Source organism: Capra hircus (genome assembly GCF_001704415.2).
Source record: "Capra hircus breed San Clemente chromosome X unlocalized genomic scaffold, ASM170441v1, whole genome shotgun sequence".
In the NCBI taxonomy this organism is placed as follows: Eukaryota; Metazoa; Chordata; class Mammalia; order Artiodactyla; family Bovidae; genus Capra; species Capra hircus.
The window spans coordinates 48,755,705-48,776,177 of NW_017189516.1; the positions used below are offsets into that span (position 1 = coordinate 48,755,705).

Consider the following 20,473-nt stretch of genomic DNA (forward strand, 5'->3'; position numbering starts at 1 on the left):
GGACATGGAACAACAGACTGGTTCCAAATAGGAAAAGGATTGCGTCAAGACTGTATACTGTCACCCTGCTTATTTAACTTATATGCAGAGTACATCATGAGAAATGCTGGGCTGGAAGAAATACAAGCTGGAATCAAGATTGCCAGGAGAAATATCCATAGTCTCAGATATGCAGATGACACCACTCTTATGGCAGAAAGTGAAGAGGAATTCAAAAGCCTCTTGATGAAAGTAAAAGAGGAGAGTGAAAAAGTTGGCTTAAAGCTCAACAATCAGAAAACGAAGATCATGGCATCCAGTCCCATCACTTCATGGGAAATAGATAGGGAAACAGTGGAAACAGCGTCAGACTTTATTTTTGGGGGCTCCAAAATCACTGGAGATGGTGAATGCAGCCATGAAATTAAAAGATGCTTACTCCTTGGAAGAAAAGTTATGACCAACCTAGATAGCATATTCAAAAGCAGAGACATTACTTTGCCGACTAAGGTCCTTCTAGTCAAGGGCTATGGTTTTTCCTTTGGTCATGTATGGATGTAAGAGTTGGACTGTGAAGAAGGCTGAGCGCTGAAGAATTGATGCTTTTGAACTGTGGTGTTGGAGAAGACTCCTGAGAGTCCCCTGGACTGCAAGGAGGTCCAACCAGTCCATCCTAAAGGAGATCAGTCCTGGGTGTTCTTTGGAAGGAATGATGCTAAGGCTGAAACTCCAGTACTTTGGCCACCTCATGCGAAGAGTTGACTCATTGGAAAAGACTTTGATGCTGGGAGGGATTGGGGGCAGGAGGAGAAGGGGACGACAGAGGATGAGACAGCTGGATGGCATCACTGACTCGATGGACACAAGTCTGAGTGAACTCCGGGAGTTGGTGATAGACAGGGAGGCCTGGCGTGCTGCGATTCATGGGATCGCAAAGAGTCGGACACGACTGAGCGACTGAACTGAACTGAACTAGGTTTATATTTTCAAGAATGTTACAGACCAACAGCAGTCTTCCCAAACAAGTGTTTTGCCACCAAATGAATTTACAGTGGCCTTCCCTTGTGGCTCAGCTGGTAAAGAATCCTGCAATGTGGGAGACCTGGGTTCAATCCCTGGGTTGGGAAGATCCTCTGGAGAAGGGAAAGGCTACCCACTCCAGTATTCTGGCCTGGAGAATTCCATGGACTTTATAGTCCATGGGGTCGCAAAGAGTCAGACACAACTAAGTGACTTTTACTTCCATTATTCTTTATCCTCTTTCTTGTCTATGAATGCCAATTAGGTTTTTATGGAACCAGAGATTATATGGGAAGCCCAGTTTAGAGAAAACAAGAACACAAAAAGAAAAGATCCGGGGGTAAAAATCTAGTCAGATTAACTAGAACTTCAGTGCTTTGGATAACTCTTAAGGCAATTTATATAAAACTGCTTCCTGGTTACAATCTGAATGTCTCTCTTAGAGAAAAACTCTAGAACTCAAGCACATCCCATTGTCATAGGGATCCATATGAGAGGCTCTTTATTAGTTATAGTTTTAAAAATCCTATTTTTCACTTACCTATTTTGGCCATTCTAATAGCTATAGAGGGGCATATCACAGATTTAATTGGTATTTTCCCAAAGTTATATGTATTTTCCCTATGTATTTATTATCTCTATTTAAGAGCTATCTAATTTCCTTGATAATTTTCCAACTGGTTTAGGTAGTTTGTGTTTTTGAAGGAATTGAGTCATATCATCGAAGCTGTCAAATGTATTTATAAAGAGTTATTTGCAGTATTTCTTGTTATCCTTTTAATTTTGATTGACTTCTCAACATACTGTGTTTCCATTTTCATTCATTTAGTTCTTTGACCATTATTATTTGCTCCCTTCTGCTGCTTTGGGCTTATTTTCTATTTTAATTCTTTTAAGCATACTTAACATGAGATCTAACCTGTTAAAAATTTAACTGCAAAAGACAGTGTGGGGAAATTAAGAGCACGGCGCCAGTCAGTCTCTCTCACCCCCTCGCCCCATGTTCTGTAAACAGTGGCTTCGCACAATTATGTAACAGCTGAGATCACTTATAGTACTGCACACACACGTCACAGGGTACTCAGCTGGTCAATGGGCTACCTTGTGCAGTATGCCTGTATGAGCTTCACCACGAAAGCCCTGGCTACTACAGCATTGGGGCTACACGGGAGTGACATCATGGGTATGTTACATGAAATTATCTTATGGCTACGTTGTGGCTACATTATGGTTATGTTATGGCTATTGCTATGGCTGCTGTGTCAGGCAGGAGAGAGGCTGTGTTATGGCTGTCATGCCAGCCAGGAGAGAATAAACACATCTGTAGTTCCTATGGCTCCTCGAGTCTTCTTCCAGTCTCTTAGTGCCTACCTTATCTACCCTAAGCTCAGTGAACAGTACAAACAGTGTGAACAGCAAGACAACTGGCATCACAAAAAGGTCCAGCTAAAGACAGTATTGTTATCTATAGGTACAATGTTCTACACCAGGTATCTAGAATTTTTTCATCTTGCTTAACTGAAACCCTACACCCACGCCTGTTGATTTTTCTATTTTCTTGAGAAGACAGCTTAGATAGCGATTTGAGATCTTTTTTCTCATATAAGCAGTTTTTACAAATTTCCCTTTCAGAACTTCTTTAGCTGTGTCCCACAAAAACTGCATTATTATACTGTCATATATAAAAATTGTACTATTATAATTGAATTATAATATTGTCACCCTTCTTATTTAACCTTATATGCAGAGCATGTCACGAGAAATGTTGGGCTGGATGAAGCACAAGCTGGAATCAAGACTGCCGGGAGAAATAACAATAAGTTCAGATACACAGATGATACCACCTTTATGGCAGAAAGTGAGGGAAGAACTAAAGAGCCTCTTGATGAAAGTGAAAGAGACTGAAAAAGTTGGCTTAAAACTCAACCTTCAGAAAACAAACATCATGGCATCTGGCCCATCACTTCACGGCAAATAGAAGGGGAAAACAGTGGAAACAGTGACAGACTTTATTTTGGGGGGCTCCAAAATCACTGCAGATAGTGATTGCAGCCATGAAATTAAAAGACATTTGCTCCTTGGAAGAAAAGTTATGACCAACCTAAACAACATATTAAAAAGCATAGACATCACTGTACCTACTTTACCAACAAAGGTCCATCTACTCAAGGCTATGGTTTTTCCAGTAGTCATATATGGATGTGAGAGTTGGACTATAAAGAAAGCTGAGCACTGAAGAACTGATGCTTTTGACCTGTGGTGTTGGAGAAGACTCTTCAGAGTCCCTTAGACTGCTAGGAGATCCAACCAGTCCATCCTAAAGGAAATCAGTCCTGAATATTCATTGGAAGGACTGATGATGAAGCTGAAACTCCAATACTTTGGCCACCTGATGCGAAGAACTGACTCACTGGAAAAGACCCTGATGCTGGGAAAGATTGAAGGAGGGAGGGAAGGGGATGACAGAGGATGAGATGGTTGGATGGCATCACTGACTCAATGGACATGAGTTTGAGTAAACTCTGGGAGTTGGTGATGGACAGGGAGGCCTGGTGTACTGCAGTCCATGGGGTCGCAAAGAGTCGGATACAAATGAGCGACTGAACTGAACTGACAAAAATTGTGACTTATCATAGTTTTCATTCTGTTCAATGTATTTCTTTTTATTTCCCTTGAGATTTCCTCCTTTTATCCATAGATTACTAGAAGTGTGTTGTTTGATTTCTAATTTGACTGCATTACGGTTAAATAAGACATTCTGATTTAAATTATTTTGAATGTATTAAAGTTTGTTTTATGATGCAGATGTGGTGTACCTTCCTGAATGTTCCATGGACACTTGAATTTGTATTATACATTTGTTGGATGAATGCTCTAAAAATGTCAATTATATCTTGTTACCTAGTGTTTAGTTCTTCTAATCGTTATGTTCTGTTTTGAGAGAGAAGATGAAATATCCAATTGTAACTGTGGATTTATCTATTTCTTCTTTTAGTTCTGACAGTTTTTGCTTCAGGTACTTTGAAATTGTTGCTTGATATTATACAACTTAGCAGTTTTGTTTCCTCCTCTTCTTTTTAATGCGGACTATTTTTAATGTCTTGATTTGTTGCAATATTTCTTCTGTTTTATGTTTTGATTTTTTGGTCCCAAGACATGTAGAAATCTTAGCTCTCTGACCAGGGATAAAGCCCTCACCCCCTGCATTAGAAGACAAAATCTTGACCACTGGACCATCAAGGAATCCCTGTCTCTTCTTTCTTAAATTGTTTACTATAGGCTCATCTACTGTACTTTGGTGTTTCATTTTTTAATTTAAATGTAATATTCACATAGTACACATTAACCCTATACTTCTCATAACTGCTACAAGTATTTTTCCAGTTTGTCATCTATCTTATACTTAATCATATTTTTCAATATTATATAGTCAAACAGTATATTTCTTTGCATTTAATTGCACATTTTAAAACACTTAATAAGTCTACATCTAGAAACCATTTTGTCTATATTTTCTCCAGTTTCATTATGAACTAATACTTCTCGCTTAAATAAACAATATACCTAAAATTACTTTAGTGAACAGGTAGTGCTCTATCATAATTTATTTTAGAAAGGCTTAATCAAGTGCCCCAATTCCATTTATTTAATGACCCTTTCTTTTTCCAGTGAAAGTGAAGTGGCTCAGTCATGTCCGACTCTTTGCGACTTCATGGACTATACAGTCCATGGAATTCTCCAGGCCAGAATACTGGAGTGGGGTAGCCTTTCCCTTCTCCAGGGGATCTTCCCAACCCAGGGATCGAACCCAGGTTTCCTGCATTGCAGGCAGATTCTTTACCAGATGAGCCACAGGGGAAGCCCTTTTTCCAGGAGTTTTAACATATTGTTTTCTAAATGATTCTATATATCACAGTCTATTTTGTGCTCTGTTCTACTACTGCTTATTAGTATTTCAAAACAGTATATTTTTCCAACAAAATTTACTAAAACTTAAGGAGTCACTAAGAATTCAAATAATGTTAATTAGAGCAAAATATATGTAATTAATTAATCTGTGTTCTCTGTTAAAAAAAATTAACCTCTTTAATTGTAAGCAGGATCCAGTTTTAAACAAATCTATACTGATGGAAATTTTCTAAAATGTGTGATTGCAGAAATCATTGCATAGCTATATCTAAATTTATTAAAACTCATTAAACTTAAAGGGGATAAATTTTATAGAATGTAAATTAGGCCTCAATAAAACTATTTTTTAATGATGTAAGATATAAGTACTTGTTGGAAAACATCATTTAAAAAAACCACCCAAGACCATTTTTGCTGCACTGAAGCATAAAAATTGGCATTTTAATTAAGAATTCAAAGTGCTTCTGGCATGATTAGAAAGAGCTTGGGTTCCTAGTTTTACAAAGGTCAAAGACTATTAATAAAATCTAAAACTTCATTCAGAAGTGATGAAGCACAGCATGATTTTCCCTATAAATTATTTTTTAAAAATGCTCATTTGATCTTTAAAATGTACCGAAAGAAAAATCTATTTGATAACTGAATGCCTGTAGCAAACTGAATTCTAAGGCATGTTTTCCACTTTCCTGTTCATTCACATTTCAAGTAGGACCAGTTTCTCACTCAAGATCAAGTGTCCAAAAAAAAAAGGAAAAAAATAATCTAAACATATAGCAAGGAAAACATAAATTTTATCTTGTAGTGAATCCCCCTAACGTTTTCATTTTAAGGGTAAATCACATATAACTATAATGACAACCATTCTTAGCTTGCAGATATTAACATTTGGTATTATGATCTTGGCTATACACATACATAAATAAAAGTAGGCTGACAGGTTCCAATCTTTGTGAGTTACCAAAGATGAATGCTCAATCATGACTTAATGAGATAAAGAAATGTATCATTACAGAATTGCTGAACACGATCAGTTTGAAAACAAAATTAAGAGAGGAATTTGTTTCTCAGTCTCAAGAAACCCCAAGTTAGAGCTTAGGCTACTTAGAAAAAAAATACGTGGCTGACTTAAAGGAAATTAAATTCATGGCATGAAAACTTTTCGATGCCAAAAGTTAAGTTTTTTAAAAAAGATAAAATACTTGGCTCATTAATAAATGGCCATTACAGGAACTATCCTATTTAGATCCTAAAATATGCAACTATCCTCAAATCTTATGGATAATATAATGCTTATACTTCTAACGAAAAAGTTATTGATACTATAGAAAACTTATTTGTTGTACATTCTTTTCAAACAAAAGCATTTATGGAAAGGTTATTAGTGTTTCAGAAATCCTAAACAAATTAGAAGCTAATAAGAAAAGCTAAGAGTTAATCAGGAAATCTGAAAGGCCTTAATATTTCTCAGGTTGACATTGCTGAGCCTGAGGGGCAGTCTGTGAACAGCAGCCTTGCTAACATCACTGCTCATTTCTGGAACAAGAGGTGCCAAGTGGGAGCAGTGAACACACAAGAGGAAATACGACCAAACAACAAGCATCTAGTAGTGTTTGGGGTAGTTTTCTCTGCCTCTATAATTTTTCCCTGGTACAGAAATAACTTTTGTCCTATATTTCTTATCATGAAAGAAGAAATTAGTTCAACCACTTTCTTAGATAAAGGAAAAGATCTCAAAAAATACATTTCTTTCCTTAGCATCCCAACCTTTATGCCTTAAATATTTAAAAGGTTTTCAATGATATAAAGATATCTCATTGATCCCTTTAAAACAGAATGGTCCTAAAATGTAGAAACAATTAGAAATAGGTATTAATGCTAAAAATGAGAGAAAAGATTAAAATTTCACTATAAATAGTAAAGTAAACTTTTTCTATAAATAATACTTTTGAACATTTTTAATAAGGTTATGGCACAACATGGAACATAAATTGATTTATTCCCTTGTGGCTCAGCTGGTAAAGAGTCTGCCTGCAATACGGGAGACCTGGGTTCAATCCCTGGGTTGGGAAGATCCCCTGGAGAAGAGAAAGGCTGCCCACTCCAGTATTCTAGCCTGGAGAATTCCATGGACTATGGAGTCCATGGGATCTCAAAGAGTCGGACACGACTGAGCAACTTGTTAAAAAAAAAAAAAAAACACCTCCAAGTATAGATTCATTTTGGCAAAGCCATAAAAAACTGCAAGAAAGATGAGGTGTGAAAAATAGCAGGGTGTACGTTAAAAATAGACAAGTAAACCATGAATTGAAAATAAACAATAAAGATATTAACCAACTGTGATTCCTATCTGAGGCTTTTCCTCTGGGAAAGTCTGTTGTTTCATTCGTTGATATTTAAAAGAAGAAGAAGAAAAAAAAGGATTCTGTTAGCCCTAGATTTTATTTAAGAAATGTTAGGAGCTGGTTTTTTAAAAATAAGTGTTGTTTATTTCAAACATTTTAAATATTATTTAAATAGAAGCTCCACTGAAATTGCGGGTTTTGTGATTTGTAAACATTTCCCCTAGCATTCTTTCAGTGATATTAAAATATATCTCATTGATGTCTTTAAAGTAGAATGAGAAATAAACTTTCTAGAAATAAAATTCTACAAAGCAATTTGAAGTGTCAAGGCCAGAAACAGAAAAGTGGTATTTTTCTTTAGCATTTGAAGAGAAACACCCAAGTACAAATCTATGTTTATATATGCTGCATTCCAAAGAATTACTTCCTCAAAATTCTGAAGAATCAGTCCACATTCAAAAGGAAATGTAGTATAACAAAGGAACAAGATAAAAGTGAAACAAGAAGGGCTTTTGTATTACAACAAACATAGATTCAAATGATAACTTTCACACTCGTGAAAAACTTTAGGCAAGTTACTTCATGTTTCATATGTAAAATGGTGATAATGATACCTGTTCTGTGAGAACTCAATGAGTCAATACTTGCAAAGCATCTAGTTCAATATGGAACTAAAGATTTTTTTTCCTATTTTTCTTTTCCTTTTTTCTCCTTCAAGTGACATAAAATAAAAATTGCAAAAAAGTCATCATATTGCTGTGCATGAAAGTTCCCCCAAAATGTAAAACAAGTGTAATGCCAAAAGTCAAATTTTAAAAATTAAGCCAGTTGCTTAGCATCAAAATAACCATACTCAACTGACAGAATTTATTTTTCAACCAGAGCATTATATATATCAGAGGAATAAACCAAGTTTAAAGTCCAATGCTTGGCAGTATTTGATTGCAGTGACCATTTCAAACCCTCCAAATTAATCTACAATGACAAGTCAATATAATTCCTATGGAACTTTTATAATTAAGTACTTAAGCTCTAAATTCTTCAAAACAAAAATAAAAAAGACAAGATACATTCTTAACTTATATAAAGAAAGCACAAAAACAGTCAGTTTGGGTCTAGAACTTAATATGAACTAAATTTAATCAGAGAAGAGATAGTTAAATCAGATTTTACAAATCACTAACAAATTTTGTTAGTATTTTGTTCTTTCAAATTATGTAAAGGGAAATAAAATGAATATATTTTTCATATCACTTTGGTGAACAAGGTCAAAGATTTATGGAATATTAGTGCTTATAAGAGAACTTCAAATTCTCCAGATCTTACATCCTTATTCTAAGAAGAAAAGCAGAGGTTAAGGTTCAGTATTACCCAGGGCCAGAGGCAGAAGTGAAACTCATCTCTTTCTTATTAGCCCCTTGGTCTTTTATACTATTTCATGATGAGTTTTGGCAGGGATTCACAACAGCAGTCATGGAGAATACCGCTCTTTTGGCTTTTCTAGTGTTGATTAATGTGTCTAGCTTTCGGTGTAGTTTGTAGGATACACTGAAACAAGAGGGCATGTGGAGTGTTGTGTTGTGCTTTAGCTACTACCTAGAAGACATTTTTTCTTTGAAAGGAATAAAAATATAACCTAAATACACATCTGTTAACAATCTTTAATAAAAGTCAGAAAAACTTTCCTGGGCTACTTGTCAGGAAAACAAACAGTGTAAATATTTTACCTGGCACAGTTACAGATAAAATCCTATTACATTTATATTCGACTTTGGGACCTTTCGAAATTTATATTGGGCTTCCTTGGTGGCTCAGATGGTGAAGAATCTACCTACAATGCGGGAGACCTGGGTTTGATCTGTGGATTGGGAAGATCCCATGAAGAAGGGAAATGCTATCCACTCCAGTGTTCTTGCCTGAAGAATTCCACAGACAGAGGAGTCTGGCAGGCTATTATCCATGGGGTCTCAAAGAGTTGGACGTGACTGAGCGACTTTCACTTTTCACTTTACTTTTATGGCAATGGAAGAGGCAAAGTCAAGTTTCCAAATACAGAAGTTGTTTAGTTGCTACATCATGTCCGACTCTTTTGTGACCCCATGGACTACAGCCCACCAGGCTCCTCTATCCACAGGATTTCCCAGGCAAGAATACTGGAGTGGGGTGCCATTTCCTTCTAGCACTCATCATTTGACTTTCCTCCTTGCCAACACCTCTAAAAGACTTGAGTCTACGAAAAGTCAAAGTCTGATATTATGCAAAACTATCCTGAACTACTAACCATTTCACAGAAAAATTTCTTCAGAGTTATCACTTACATTTAACTCACAATCAACCTATGAATTCCAGTTTTCATTAATTCTAAATAAAAAGACTAAACTGTTGCTTGTAAGATATACCCTGATTCCCTAATTTACCACATACTTTCAGTCTTACCCTGCCTAAACTGTCAGCAGCATTCGACTTTATCGACCACTTCACTTTTTCCTAAAACTCTTTATTCCCATCTTAAATGTTCTCACCACATACACAAAAAAGGTAATTATGCGAGTTTATAAATTATATTAACTAATCTTATTGTGGTAAGCATTTTGCAATACGTATGTGTATCAAATCATCACATTGTACAGCTTAAACTTACACAATGTTATGTATCACTTGTATCTCTATAAAGTTAGGAAAAATACAAAAATATCAACACTCCCTCTCCCCAAATATACCAAAAAAACTCTTTCCTCCTTTTGCTCCCATGACACCACTCTCAACAAATTCTAGCCTATGGAGTCTCTGGTTATACCTTCTTATTTTTTCCCCATAAGCTGAACTTCAGTTGGTGGTGGTCTGCAGCAGTCATTCATTATCTCAGTTCGCTTCGTTCACTTAAAAAACTTCATTGAGTACCTACTATAGGCCAATAACTCTTCCAGATAACTGTGACTGCAGTGAACAAAGCAGATGAAAATCCCTGCTCTCTTGAAGCATACATCATGTATAGAGTTGTCAGATAAAAACAAGACTAACACATAGGCAAATTATACAGCATGTTAGAAGGGTTTAAGTGTTATGGAAAACAAATAGAACGGGAAAAGAGGAATTCATTCTAAAAATCTCCTTCAGTTCAGTTCAGTCGCTCAGTCACGTCCGACTCTTTGTGACCCCATGAATTGCAGCACGCCAGGCCTCCCTGTCCATCACCATCTCCCGGAGTTCACTCAAACTCACATCCACTGAGTTGGTGACGCCATCCAGCCATCTCATCCTCTGTCGTCCCCTTCTCCTCCTGTCCCCAATCCCTCCCAGCATCAGGATCTTTTCCAATGAGTCAACTCTTCGCATGAGGTGGCCAAAGTACTGGAGTTTCAGCTTTAGCATCATTCTTTCCAAAGAACACCCAGGACTGATCTTTAGAATGGACTGGTTGGATCTCCTTGCAGTCCAAGGGACTCTCAAGAGTCTTCTCCAACATCACAGTTCAAAAGCATCAATTCTTCAGCGCTCAGCTTTCTTCACAGTCCAACTCTCACATCCATACATGACTACTGGAAAAACCATAGCCTTGACTAGACGGACCTTTGTTGGCAAAGTAATATCGCTGCTTATGAATATGCTATCTAGGTTGGTCATAACTTTCCTTCCAAGGAGTAAGCGTCTTTAAATTTCATGGCTGCAATCGCCATCTGCCATGATTTTGGAGCCTAAAAAAATAAAGTCTGACACTGTTTCCACTGTTTCCCCATCCACTGCCCACGAGGTGATGGGACCAGATGCCACGATCTTCGTTTTCTGAATGTTGAGCTTTAGGCCAACATTTTCACTCTCCTCTTTCACTTTCATCAAGAGGCTTTTTAGTTCCTCTTCACTTTCTGCCATAAGGGTGGTGCCGTCTGCATATCTGAGGTTACTGATATTTCTCCCGGCAATCTTGATTCCAGCTTGCGCAAAAATCTCCTTACACCACCATGACTGACTGACTGACTGACTGAAGTCGCTCAGTCGTGTCCGACTCTTTGCGACCCCATAGACTGTAGCCTACCAGGCTCCTCTGTCCATGGGATTCTCCAGGCAATAGTACTGGAGTGGATTGCCATTTCCTTCTCCAGGGGATCTTCCCAACCCAGGGCTCGAACCCGGGTCTCCCACATCGTAGACAGATGCTTTACCGTCTGAGCCACCAGGGAAGTCCATATTAATATATTTAGGACTTTAACTACCACTCATATTTTAATGATTCTCAAATCTCTATCCACCATGTATCTTTTCTGAGCAGCAATATTCTAAAGAACTTTTCACAATCATGGCCAACACTCAGTACTTGTCCTCCACCATAACTCATTCCTCCTATTTTGATAATGGCTTCACCATCCACTGGATGTGGCAAGTCAGATACCTTTATTCACCCTATATGTCTCCCTTTTCCTTAGTCTCTATATCTATCTCTAATATTCTTCTATCCCCACTCCTACTTCTCCAATTAAATATCTCAGTCAATAGCAGCTCAGAGAATCAACTCTGGTCAGATGCCTGGAAGGAATCCTGGCTCCACCACTTACTTCCTATTTGGTTTTGAACTTAACTTTTGCCTCTGAATGTTGTATTTTTCCTATCTGCAAAATGAAGACAACTCTTCTAGGTTTTCTTTAAGTGAATGTGGCTGGTAGCATCAGAATCACCAATAGTAGCAGTAGCATGATTAGAGTTGGCACTCCATATTGGCAAGTTCCATATCTATGGGTGCAGCCAAACTTGATTCAAAATATTTGGGAAAAAAAGATTGCAGAGAGCTCAAAAGAGTAAAATTTGAGTTTGTTGCACAAGGGCAATTATGTACATAGCATGTATTAGGTATTATAAGTAATCTACCAATGATTTAAAACATAAAGGAGGATGTGCATAGGTTTTATACAAATAGTATGTCATTTTATATAAGGGACTTAAGAATCCTCAAATTTTGGTATCTGAGGAGTCCTGGAACTAACCCCTGGGCAGATAACAAGGAACAAATACTCCTAAAACAACCTCTTAACTGGTTTCCCTTCTTTTAGCCTTATTCTTCACCTAATATTTCCCAACACTATAGCCCAAGGCATCATCCAAATTCACAGGTCTAAAAACAACAGTGATCCTAAACAGCTCCCTATATGCCTTCAGCATGAAGACCAACTGCCTTAAAATGACAAAGAATTATTTTCGTTCTTCTTTCCTTTTTAAAACTTAATCTGTTAAAGCATAATCATTATAGGTAAGCCAGCCTGGAGCTGAACTTTCCTTAGAAGAATCTTCAAACTGAATCTTCAGTTTCTTTTTTCAATTTATAGTCTAGTCAGAAGATTTTTAAGATTATTACAAAGTTGTCTCTTTGTTTCTTCAAAGTATATATTTCATTTTTATGGCCAAAATGTTAAATGGCGTTTGATTTAACTATCACTGTAGTATGATATAATTCAAAATAAGGATTATGAGGACCTTTGTAGCAATGGAAGCCTAACAGATGAATTAAATTATTTCCTTCAGGCTTTTTCTCACATTTTCTTTACCTATGAAACAACACAAAACACCACTGATTGTATAAATTACTATGTATGTGTGTGTATGCTCACATACGTTTGCAGATAAACTAGCATTTACTAAGTATGTGGTCTTAGATGATACAAATAATGCAACTATAATAAATTATATAATACAATGAAATCTCCGAAATTATTATATAATGTTCTAGAAGCCATTATGTGACTTTATAAACATTACCTGCCATTAAGAAGTAAACACATTCTCTAATTATTCTATTTATTCATTTCATATGTACTAGTGTAAAAAGAAAATAATGAAATTTACTGAATAAAATATAAAGGCTAAGCAAATTTACAATATAGGATAGGTGATAAAAGAGGATATAACTAAAAACCAAATATATTTTCTATAAGTTTCCCAATTACTGAGAAGCTTCTTGTAACAAGTATATTACATTACTTAAGGATAAGCTATAGTTTAAATATATTTACTAATTGATCATTATATAACTTGTAGAATCTATGTTTAAATGACAATTCATACAATTGATAAATGTGGGTTAAACAATTTAACGAATTTAATGGTGTCATAAGAGAAATATGCTGTCTACCAATTAATTATCCAAAAAGCTAACAATATACAGCCTACTGTTCAGATCTGGATTTGGTATTATCATGTTATATGTTTGGAGAAGGGAATGGCAACCCACTCCAATATTCTTGCCTAGAGAATTCCATGCACAGAGAAACCTGGTGGGCTCCAGTCCATGGGGCTGCAAAGAGTCAGACACAACTAGCAACTAACACTTTCAACTTTGTTATATATTATTAGTAATATATATATAAATTTAGAAATTATAGAAATAAGTAAAATTATCTTAATTTTTACCTTAGACATAAAATACTTCATTTTTAATATAAAGTGTTATATTTTTAAAAAAGGAAAACATATAATACAGTTGAACTTCAAACAACAAGAGGGTTAGGAGTCCCAACCCTGCACAGTTGAAAATTCATGTGTAACTTTATACTCAGCTCATATTCGCAGACTCATTCAATGGACGATTATGACGTGTAGTAATGTAATGCATATTGACTGAAACAAACAAACAACTATATATAAGTAGACCCATGCACTCCAAACCCATGCTATTCAAGGGTCACTGTGTATATATGTATATATGTGCATGTGTGGTAAGTCGCTAAGTCTTGTCTGACTCTTTGTGACCCCATGGACTGCAGCTAGCTGGGCTCCTCTATCCATGGAATTTCCCAAGCAAGAACACTAGAGTGGGTTACCATTTCCTTCTTTAAGGGATCTTCCTGCATTGGCAGGTGGATTCTTTACCACTGAGCCACCAGGGAAGCTCATATATATCTGTACACGTATGGAAATTCTACTGACATTTATTCAAGAAAAGATTCTAGTAAACTTCTACATATCAGAGTTTCTCAGACAAAATATTTTTTTGATTATTTGACCATTATAGCATAGTTCACATCCTAGTGGACTATAGTCCATGGGGTCACTAAGAGTTTGAACAACTAACATTCTTATGTCCCTCACAAAAAATTTTCAAAAATGAAAACTTTAGTTTTAATACTTGTAATGTTTCACAATTAAAATGTTTAATCACATATATAATTTTAACCTAATCTTTTTCATTTTATAGTATGAAAACTTTTGTTATTTTATATGTTCAAAATAAGTGAATTTAACTAAACTAGCAAAAAAAAGGACCAAAATTGTGTCTGTAATATCCAAAATTGACTGTGCAATGTGAATAATATAGAATGGATAAAGCAAACGTAATGATACAATACATGCTATCAAAATGTCAGTGTCTAATTACCCATTTAAAACAATAAATACAATCTTGATGTTTGCTTCTTTAAACACAACCAATGAATGAAAAGCACACAGAAAATCAAGAGACAAAGCAAGGCAGTATTACAAATCTTGTGACAGCCAAAAATGATTTTGCTTATAAAGCAGCAAATGTATTTTAAAACTGTCAGGAACTAATGACTGATTAGCTACTCAGTTGAATATAAAATCTTGCAAATATAAAATTTTGCAAATAATTAGTATCACAATGCCTATATTGTGGTAAATCATAATTAGACATTTTTTTACTTAGTATTCCTTTACTTATCAATTTATCAATAAACAATCTTTTCACAAGAAAATGAAATAATGTTATATTTAAACTGATGTCTGAAGAGGATAACTTATGAAACATGTAAAAGATTTTACCTGTCCAACCAAGCAAGCAGACTCTTGGCTGCTCCAATCAGATCCACAACTGAAGTCAGAAAGTCATTTGGCAATTTTCGACTGGTTCTCCCATCATAATGGCCACTCCTTCTCCTCCCTGTTATAAAGTTCTGTAGATTTTTGGCAGATGCATTCAACTTGTGAGAAAGAGTTTTTAGATTTTCTGTTTCCAAGCCATAATTCTGAAGTATGAAAAGAGAAAAAACAAATATACTTAAAATCAATATTTTATTCAGTCAACATTTACTGAGTACTTTACTATATGTACAGACAATGGAACAAGTATTAAGAGTTAAATATGACTAAGATAGGATTCCTGGCCTGGCAGAATTCATAGTCAAATGAGGATGTGAGGAAATATCAGATAAACAAATCACAATAAAATCTGTAAGCACTAACATGAACATGGAGAGATGAGGGCATTGTATCTTGGAACTAAGGCACCCAAGACAGAAAAATTATAAGGACTCATAAGCAGTTTCTTTTTTAAGCAAACCTAAGTTCATTTACTTGTGAAATTCTTTATTATCAACAATTATTTTTGATTATCTATTCTATTAGCATACATATAGTCATGAAAGTAGGCACTAGGAAAAATTCTGTTTCCCCAAAATGAACAAAGTAAGTACAACCCAACAATAAAATACATCATATACAATATAACTTTCCTTGTGTGTCCTCTTCATAATGACTCACATAGGAAGTTTCTTTTATGATATGGTATACATAGTAAACCTCTGCATCCTCAGGGGAACCAATACACTTTCTCCTTTTTATAATACAAATTTTAAAACTAAATTTTTAATTTTGTCATGGTTGCATTAGCTCAGTCAAGTATGAATCACATCTAAAGAAATCAATGATTTTTTTTGTAAGTATAATTGTTCTTCTTTTCCTTGGTCTCAGTTTTTAATTTCTAGAAATATATAGTACATGTGTGCTAAGTCACTTCAGTCATGTCCGACTCTTTGTGACCCTATGAACTCTAGCCCACCAGGCTCTGTCCATGGGATTCTCCAGGCAAGACTACTGGAGGGAGTTGCCATGCCCTCTTCCAAGGAATCTTCCCGACCCAGGGATCAAACCAGCATCTCTTATGTCTCCTGCATTGTCAGGCGGGTTCTTTACCACTAGCACCACCTGGGGAGCCCACAGTAATATATAGTATCTCACCCTAAATGTTTCATCTATAAACTATTCCAAGAAAGATCTTTATGAATAAATACAAATATTTTTTTTAAACCATATTCAATAGGGACATATTGTAGGATCCTCTCAAATAAACTTCAGTGAAAGATTTCCCAAGTTACAACTAAAGTTTAAAACAGGTAATTGTGAGTTATAAAACACTTCTAAGAAAGGCCAGTTAACCTGATCAGAGGATGACCTTGATCAAACTACTTGGCAACATGTACATTATTTTCATGGGTAAAATTAAAAGTATTATTAACTTACAGAAAATTATGAAAGTCGAAGAATGTTAGATAGTCTCTGAGGCCCAAACAAATTCTAACTTTGATTTAGCCTTTCCTTTTACAGTTAAGTAAAGTGAGGGAGACTTTTTGATTTGCTTTAAAGAGCTCAGAGCTTAGAACAGACAGAAATCAGAATGGGACTATAAGTTACCAGGCCACCTATGAGAGAATACCTCTATACCCACTCCTTTGCACCACTAATCTGTTCCTGTTCAAGCAGGGTAGGAGAAACAAATGAAGCAAAATGGAAGAAAGTAAAGGGAAAATGAAAAAGGGAAGCAAATGTAATGACAGATTTAGCTCTATTATCAAGTCAACAATTACTGCGTACCTAAGTTTATATGAGAAGGCAACGGCAACCCACTCCAGTACTCTTGCCTGGAAAATCCCATGGACGGAGGAGCCTGGTAGGCTGCAGTCCATGGGGTCGCTAGGAGTAAGACACGACTGAGCGACTTCCCTTTCACTTTTCACTTTCATGCATTGGAGAAGGAAATGGCAACCCACTCCAGTGTTCTTGCATGGAGAATCCCAGGGAGGAGGGAGCCTGGTGGGCTGCCGTCTATCGGGTTGCACAGAGTCGGACACGACTGAAGCGACTTAGCAGCAAGTTTATATGAAATTTAGGTTTATTTTTTTCTATGGTAATTTAAGGAAAGAAATAAAAAAGGGAGTAGGGGAGAGGATTTGGATGCATAAACATTGATACCAACTTATGTATGTTACCACTAAAGATTTAATAATGATAAAAATCTGACTGTTCTTTGCTGAAAATTCATAGTTTTACTAAAAGAACAGTTTTAGAGCCATAGATTAAAAAAAAACACACAATATATATTATATATTCACTGCTACATTTGAACTGCAATAGTCTTGTCAAGTTAAAAGGTTTGGTTTACACAAATAAAACAACATTCCATTCAAATTCTATTGCATCTGAGCATGAATTATCTGTGAGACATTTAGGAGATTTTATCCAGCATGTCTGTATGTTATGAAGAAAATCCTCTTAGAAGAGATACTCTAATAACTAAATAAAAAATTATATCAACTAAACTTAAAATGCAACTTCTGAAGTACTTGAAAGTATTTTCAGAAGTTTTTTCTGTGTTAAAGCATTTTCCCTGAAGTACAACAGTGTCTGCTTTTTTCATTTCTGTATACTAATCATTTTAATGAGAAAATATTTGCATTTGCTCAGAGCAGCTCAAATTTAAGTAGTTTATTAATGAGGAACCTAATCAATCTGGTAACATAACTTGAACTCTATAGCCATTAGTGCCCACAAAAGATCCATTTAAACTATCTCCTTATATATAATCATCTCAAATATTTTATTAGAAATGGTAAAAATGATTTTTTTTTGATTTTAAAAGAATACAGATTCTCTCATAAATAAAAATCTGAAGGCAAAGTAAAACTACTTTGAGGCTTTCAAACTTTAAGATAGTATTACATTAAAAAAAATACAGCTCAAGAATTAAGATAATCCAAAAATCTTCTGGAAAAAATCTGGTAAGATACAGAGGTCTTCTAAGTTGGAAGCCTACTAAAGAAATACCCTTTATGAAGGAAATTCAGGTAAAAAATGTGGGCAACAGAGTAACCCAGTAGCGAGAATAGACAAAATATGCATAGTAGAAGATGGAGAAGGAAATTCTTAAAACTTATTCTAGTTAACAAATATAACTAGTTGAACTATTACTAGTTAAACCAATAATTCAAAAGCATTTTAGAAATTCTAGAGGACTATAAAAATAGTTTAGCAGCTTATCTGTATATAACACTGTCTATGTGATACTATTTTAACAAAAGAGGTGGGTTAGTTGATCCTGCAAGTTAATTTTTATCATCACAGAACTCAATTCTAAGTAGCTCAAAATCAAGTATTGACAACACAGATACCATTTTGCCTTTTCCTTCGTGAAAATGGATGGTTTGCTCTGACTCACGAAGTCACCAGTAAATCACACTCCCCAGCCTACCATGTAAAGAAGCAAGAAGTAAAAGAACTGCCTCTTTGTTTTGGCCAAAGGTATGCAGGTGAGAGTTACTGTCCTGACTTTTTAAAAATGCAGGTTTATTCACTGCAGGCTTGCTTTTACTGGATACTCATGGGACAACTAGGCATAACTATTGGTATAGAAAGGGCTAAATCAATTAAACAAAAGCTTGGACATGAAATGTACTTTGCTATTTTCTTTATCCTATGTTACCTATGTGGCCGACAACATTCATGCCAGGAATCAGGTGTGACTCCACAAGGATTCAACATAGCCAGTCTAGTCTTAAAGAACTGGTGCTAAGTTTCTACTGTTCTCTCAACTATATGCATGGAAAAGCACATGAAAGAAAGAAAACATTTTAGAAAGTTAAGTTGGCTATACCCTACTAGCGGCAAATTCTCACTACACACTTAACTGAAAATATTATTATAATACATTTTACAATGTCAATGCTATTTTCTTCAGAGCTCTTAATCTGAATTCATCATGCAATACATGTTTAGGCTTTATAATACTTATAAATACAAGTGAGTCCTAAAAGGATTGCTTTAACAAATATTTTCAGAAATAAATTATTTTGCGATGAATGAACTAAGCAATTATGCTGCAAAGAAACAAATCCTAGTAAGTGACATCAAATTTTTCACAAAATATCTATTACATGAAAAGTACATGAAGAATGAAATGAAAACTGTTCTTATCCTGTCATAAAACACTTATACTTCTCAATAAAAGTTGTATTGTCAGAACATAAATTGAGGACTATACATTAAACTATATATATGCTCTATTATTTTAGTTAATACAAGATGCTCTCTATTGAAGCACACCAAATGATAGCATAACAGCTTGAAAGAGTTAATATAATTCCAAATCATGAAAAGCTTATTTCTCTCTAAGATAACATTGTACAAACAGTATATGAAAGTGAAAGTGAAGTCGCTCAGTTGTGTCCAACATTTTATGACCCCATGGACTGTAGCCTACCAGGCTCCTCTGTCCATGGGATTTTCCAGGCAATAGTACTGGAGTGGATTGCCATTTCCTTCTCCAGGGATCTTCCCAACCCAGGGATCGAACCCAGGTCTCCCACACTGTAGACAGACGCTTTATCATCTGAGCCACCAGGGAAGTCCTTACAAATAGTATATAGATGGAGCTTAATAAACCTATGTTGCATAAATGAACAAGTTACTAAATATACTTTTGATTTTCATTAGCTTCCATGACATTTATTTTCCATCAGGACTAATTTTAAAACAAGGCAGAAAAATATCCATTGCTTAAATGAAACAATGAAATTTGGTAAGCTGAGCACCGAAGAATTGATGTTTTTGAACTGTGGTGTTGGAGAAGACTCTTGAGAGTCCCTTGGACTGCAAGGAGGTCCAACCAGTCCATTCTGAAGGAGATCAGCCCTGGGATTTCTTTGGAAGGAATGATGCTAAAGCTGAAACTCCAGTACTTTGGCCACCTCATGGGAAGAGTTGACTCATTGGAAAAGACCCTGATGCTGAGAGGGATTGGGGGCAGGAGAAGGGGAAGACAGAGGATGAGATGGCTGCATGGCATCACTGACTCGATGGACATGAGTCTGAGTGAACTCTGGGAGTTGGTGATGGACAGGGAGGCCTGGCGTGCTGCGATTCATGGGGTTCCAAAGAGTCAGACACTACCGAGCAACTGAACTGAACTGAACTGTGTCTTCCTTATATTTCAGAGTCAGAGACTGTATTGGCAAGAGAAAAAAAATATACAGTTCTCTGGAGAATGGTAGAGAACTTCATTCAGTAAGATAGCATTCATTTAAAATCCTCTATGTGTTAAGCACTAGGCAGAAAGCACACTGAGGACCAAAAAACCAAAGCAAAGATTTATAATGTGATACAAAGTACAAGGTGCCGTTCTTCCCATCACTTCCCACACTTCAGCAGCTAAATCAAAATTCTTCCTTTTC

The 20,473-nt window shown here is 35.8% G+C and overlaps 1 protein-coding gene across 5 annotated transcripts in view; it reads right to left on the reverse strand.

Moving 5' to 3' along the window:
* CNKSR2 (connector enhancer of kinase suppressor of Ras 2) overlaps window positions 1-20,473 on the reverse strand; it is a 283,532-nt gene that overhangs the window by 199,218 nt on the left and 63,841 nt on the right. For all 5 annotated transcript variants that reach the window (XM_018043877.1, XM_018043876.1, XM_018043878.1 and 2 more), the window contains exon 3: window positions 15,015-15,217. In XM_018043877.1, coding sequence (XP_017899366.1) covers window positions 15,015-15,217 — 203 coding nt within the window. The remainder of the gene's footprint in view (window positions 1-15,014; window positions 15,218-20,473) is intronic.